We start from the raw sequence: 5,595 nt of genomic DNA, 5'->3' as shown, positions 1-5,595 counted from the left end.
TAGAATCTCAATTCAACGGCTCAGACACAAAAGGTACGTGGCAGGGTCTACAGTCAATCACGGATTACAAAAAGAAAACCAGCCCCGTCACGGACAAGGATGTCTTGCTCCCAGGCAGACTAAATAACTTTTTTGCCTGCTTTGAGGACAATACAGTGCCACTGACACGGCCCGCAACTAAAACATGCGGACTCTCCCTTCACTGCAGCCGACGTGAGGAAAACATTTAAACGTGTTAACCCTCGCAAGGCTGCAAGCCCAGACGGCATCAGAGCATGCGCAGACCAGCTGGCTGGTGTGTTTACGGACATATTCAAACAATCCCTATCCCAGTCTGTTGTTCCCACATGCTTCAAGAGGGCCACCATTGTTCCTGTTCACAAGAAAGCTGAGGTAACTGAGCTAAACGACTACCGCCCCGTAGCACTCACTTCCGTCATCATGAAATGCTTTGAGAGACTAGTCAAGGACCATATCACCTCCACCCTACCTGACACCCTTGACCCACTCCAATTTGCTTACCGCCCAAATAGGTCCACAGACGATGCAATCTCAACCACACGGCCCTAACCCACCTGGACAAGAGGAATACCCATGTGAGAATGCTGTTCATCAACTACAGCTCGGCATTTAACACCATAGTGCCCTCCAAGCTCGTCATCAAGCTTGAGACCCTGGGTCTCGACCCCACCCTGTGCAACTGGGTACTGGACTTCCTGACGGGCCGCCCCCAGGTGGTGAGGGTAGGCAACAACATCTCCACCCCGCTGATCCTCAACACTGGGGCCCCACAAGGGTGCGTTCTGAGCCCTCTCCTGAACTCCCTGTTCACCCACGACTGCGTGGCCACGCACGCCTCCAACTCAATCATCAAGTTTGCGGACGACACAACAGTGGTAGGCTTGATTACCAACAACGACGAGACGGCCTATAGAGAGGAGGGCCCTCGGAGTGTGGTGTCAGGAAAATAACCTCACACTCAACGTCAACAAAACTAAGGAGATGATTGTGGACTTCAGGAAACAGCAGAGGGAACACCCCCCTATCCACATCGATGGAACAGTAGTGGAGAGGCTAGTAAGTTTTAAGTCCCTCGGCGTACACATCACAGACAAACTGAATTGGTCCACTCACACAGACAGCATCGTGAAGAAGGTGCAGCAGCGCCTCTTCAACCTCAGGAGGCTGAAGAAATTTGGCTTGTCACCAAAAGCACTCACAAACTTCTACAGTATCACCGCCTGGTACGGCAACTGCTCCGCCCACAACCGTAAGGTTCTCCAGAGGGTAGTGAGGTCTGCACAACGCATCACCGGGGGCAAACTACCTGCCCTCCAGGCCACCTACACCACCCGATGTCACAGGAAGGCCATAAAGATCATCAAGGACAACAACCACCTGAGCCACTGCCTGTTCACCCCGCTATCATCCAGAAGGCGAGGTCAGTACAGGTGCATTAAAGCTGGGACCGAGAGACTGAAAAACAGCTTCTATCTCTATCTCTAGGCCATCAGACTGTTAACCAGCCACCACTAACATTGAGTGGCTGCTGCCAACACACTGACTCAACTCCAGCCACTTTAATAATGGGAATTGATGTCAAATATATCACTAGCCACTTTAAACAATGCTACCTAATATGTTTACATACCCTACATTATTAATCTCATATGTATATACTGTACTCTATATCTACTGCATCCTTATGTAATACATGTATCACTAGCCACTTTAACTATGCCACTTTGTTTACATACTCATCTCATATGTATATACTGCACTCAATACCATCTACTGTATCTTGCCTATGCCACTCTGTACCATCACTCATATATCTTTATGTACATATTCTTTATCCCCTTACACTTGTGTCTGTAAGGTAGTAGTTTTGGAATTGTTAGCTAGATTACTGGTTGGTTATTACTGCATTTTCAGAACTAGAAGCACAAGCATTTCACTACACTCGCATTAACATCTGCTAACCATGTATGTGACGAATACATTTTGATTTGATTTAAAGTCATACCGCTGTAATGATTGAAAGTGTACTCTGCTCTAGTTGAGTGTTTAAGCAAACAAATTGTGAGAAGAGAACGATCATAGCCAAGTGTGATGTGATATGACATGCTGTGGCTCAGCTCATAAGCACAGTACCTTGTCAGTCATTGATTTGTCAGTTGTTTACCTCAAGCATCCTCCTGGAGTTCTGTAAAGGTGAAGATGTACTGGTCGAAAGGTCACAGAGGAAACGAATGTGGTGCATTCAGCCATTTAAGATCTGTGCGTGTAAAAAAAAAAAAGTCCACTGATAATCCTATCCCAAGACTAACCGGTCTCCCACAGCCACGTGGCATAGGATGACAGAGGCAAAACACAGAGGGGATCAAATATTTATTTACCCTTGTTAAAAGTTACAATAAAACAATTAGCATCTTTAAACGATAGCAAAATAAAGAGAACCAAAAATATTGGCCAATACATATTTACAGAGACAAATTGCAGATAAAAAGCTCACATTTTTGTACACGACCCCAACATCTGCATCATAAACTCTGAAATGTGAACACCGCAAGACTCAGAAGCTCAAATGTGTTTTAGCCAGAAAATAACCAGAATGAAGACATGTCCTTTTCCCCTCCTTGAATGTTGTTTTTCTATACAGCACAAAACACTTAATTTGGGGGTAAAACATAGTAATGTAGAATATATATTTTTTAGATGATGATTTGAAAGGTTTGTGTCCATATAACAGTCATTTCGAGTGAAGGAGGTGGTATGCCCTGCTCCATAACCGTTGTCAATTTTTAAATCCCAAGAGATGAGAAAGAAAAAGAAAATGTTATAGGACTGCCACGCGTTTAAAAGTATGCTTCTCCATGAATTGGGAAAATAAGTCAATATTCCTGATTCATTCTACATCCAATCTAATACCTTCCCCACACGCCAGTCCCAGTGTGTACCATGAGGGGGCGCTGTAAGCCAACACTTTCGTGAGAGGGCCGTCAGTAGAGAAATGATAAAGGCAGTGAACTGGTGGCTGAATCAGCAAACGTGATTATAGCCTTCTTCATTTGTATTAGTTTGTAGTTTTGTTTATAAGTTTAAGAACGTGGCACGAGTCTCATATATTTATATACTTTAATCTTGGAAAAACAGTTCAAGTAGCTGTGACGAGTCACGGTCACTCTGTCTTGGGCTCGGTCTCAGATGCTGCAGGTGTCGTGACCTCTGCGGGGGCTGCGGCCTCCTCGGCAGGGGCTTCCTCTGTGGGAGGGGCTTCCTCTGCAGGAGCGGCCTCTGCTGCTGCAGCCTCACCCTCTGGGGCCGGGGTGGCCTCCTCCTTGGCCTCTGCCACAGGCTCGGCGGCTGACGTCTCCTTTGCTGCGTGGCCATTCTCCTCTGGCTTGTCCTCCGCCGTGGGGGAGGCGTCCTCCTCCTCGCTGCTCTTCTTGGTCTTCTTCAGCGAGATGCCCTTGAACTTGAAGGAGTTCTTCAGGGAGAACTTCTTCTTCTTCTTGGCATCCTTGGCGGCCTCTCCCTCGACCTTGGCCACCTCTCCTTCGGCAGCAGGGGCAGCCTCGATGGAGTCTGTCTCGCCCTCTTTGGCTGACTCGGCTGTGCCATTCTCATCTACGGGAGCTGTGTCCCCATCGGGCTTGGCAGAGACATCTCCATTGGTTTTAACATGGCCATTCTCCTGTGGACAACAGTGAGAGAACAATTTACAGATGTGGAGAGCAATAATGAGAATTTTCTAAATAAACTGGTATGGGGAGAAAATTAAGTTAACCATTATAAGCAGCCCATACCAAATTGACTCAATCTACAAGTCACTGTTGATCAAGAAAGTGGCTCAGAAGATAAAAATCAAGACTATTTTAATTATGTGATAAGGCAGTGTGATATGTCCAACCAACGTATCAGAGGTTTGTCATTATGGACGATTATTTGACTCGGTCAAATGCATAGCAAAAAGCTTCATATGCACAGGTTTGCATTACTCGCATCGACCACGTGGGGGCAGTCGTACTCCACCACAACCAGTCGAACAGCAAGTTTAATTTTGGAACAAAGGAATCCCCATGGAATCTAGGAGATTGCTACATTTGCAGTTCATTGCAAAATGTCAATATCGTTCTCTTCTAGCCTTTCGAATAATCCAAACTAACTTCTCTCAATTTGTCATATTAAATTGAAATGATGATGACATGTTCTAGCCTTTTGGCCAAGGATAAATGAGGAAATTAACCATCTCTGCTAACGTTAGCTAAAGAATGCACCAACTGGTAGAAGAGCCGCCTCAATGAGATGGTTAACTGGCAATTGCACCCACTCTAAAACAGTCAGCTAAAGTTAAGCGATTTATTGTCCAGGTAACGTGCATACGGGCATGTACAATAAAACACGGTTTGAGTAGATCATTTCATGTTTCCAGCGCTACAAATTACATCGAAAATTGCACAACTCTGCTTGCTTGCTTTTTTCAACAGAACGCTTTGCTGCCCTGCCGGTGCGCTTTGTTTGCAACGAGCCGTCCTCATTTGCATCCTTTGTCGCCCATCCGACAGGGCGACCGCTGACGGCTTCCAGCACCAACTCATGAGAGAAAGCTAGTTAAAATAAATCCGCTTTCCATTCAGATGATAACTATGCAACTTAGTCCTGGTGTTATAATACGGACAATTAGCTACTGTACTTGATTAGATAGACTAAAAACTAGAGACGAATTTAACAAAAAGGTGATGGTTGTGGCGCATGGCACCATCAATTAGCCACTCAACCAAGCACAGTATTAGCGAAACAATTTAATTACAAAATGTAATCACTGAAATCAAAACAGGTTTTTATCCTAATAAGGTTTTGCTAATTAGTCAAATGTACTGTAACTGTTAGCCGTGAGGTATCGCTAGCCTGGTATCACGTTGCCCATCCAACTCACGCTGGAGGTGGGCATTGGGTGCCAATGTGGACGCATACAACTGTTTCTCTTACCTGGCCATTAGTTTTAGCGACAGCTGGGTCGTCGACGGCTTTTCCATCAACAGCTACTCCACCCTTGGAAAACTGAGCCCCCATCTTTTATGCTTCCTAAACAAAAAGAAAATCTAAAAGAAAAACCGAGACGATTTACGGTTTTAAATCCAGCCAGAGATAGGTAGATCTTGCCAGATTTTGAAATCCGTGTTGATCCCTTTTACGTTTGGGAAGCAACAAAAGTTTCCCCACTCTGGTCTACTAACCTCACTGCTGCTGAGCACAAATTAAAGAAGGCTAGGGCTACAAGTGTGAGTATTTCAACCGTGCCTCAAAATTGTGGAAGACTCCACCTATGGGCGTGACTACACGGACACACACAATCTGCAACCGTGGATTGGGGTCGGAATCCCCTCCTCACCCCCTATCAGCTTCAACGAGAGTGTTTATTACAGATGTTATGAATATGGCGACGGAGCCAGTAAGAATTGTATCTTTATTATCAGATATTTTTATTGAACATAAATAGTAAATAACACTAGTATCATATCTTAAGGTTTCCAAGCACTTTTACATTAATCTAATTAGAAAATCCTCCATACAGTGCACTGCAATTCTACA

At 45.0% G+C, this 5,595-nt stretch overlaps 1 protein-coding gene across 1 annotated transcript; it reads right to left on the bottom strand.

Moving 5' to 3' along the window:
- Positions 1 to 2,378: 2,378 nt before the first annotated feature.
- Positions 2,379 to 5,372, bottom strand: LOC118362399 (MARCKS-related protein 1-A-like). The gene is made up of 2 exons (XM_035742698.2): positions 4,993 to 5,372; positions 2,379 to 3,697 (listed from the first exon to the last, which is right to left on the bottom strand). The coding sequence occupies exons 1-2, from the start codon at positions 5,074 to 5,076 to the stop codon at positions 3,182 to 3,184; spliced, it is 600 nt and encodes a 199-aa protein (XP_035598591.1). The 5' UTR covers positions 5,077 to 5,372; the 3' UTR covers positions 2,379 to 3,181.
- Between the last annotated feature and the right edge of the window lie 223 nt (positions 5,373 to 5,595).

This window comes from Oncorhynchus keta, chromosome 29 (genome assembly GCF_023373465.1).
Source record: "Oncorhynchus keta strain PuntledgeMale-10-30-2019 chromosome 29, Oket_V2, whole genome shotgun sequence".
NCBI classification, from domain to species: domain Eukaryota; kingdom Metazoa; phylum Chordata; class Actinopteri; order Salmoniformes; family Salmonidae; genus Oncorhynchus; species Oncorhynchus keta.
This window is presented reverse-complemented; position numbering and strand designations above follow the sequence as displayed.

Coding starts and splice junctions, on each gene's coding strand:
- LOC118362399 (XM_035742698.2), bottom strand. CDS start 5,076: ATGGGGGCTCAGTTTTCCAAGGGTGGAGTAGCTGTTGATGGAAAAGCC. Junction 3,698..4,992: donor TCGCTAAAACTAATGGCCAG/GTAAGAGAAACA, acceptor TGTTGTCCACAG/GAGAATGGCCATGTTAAAAC.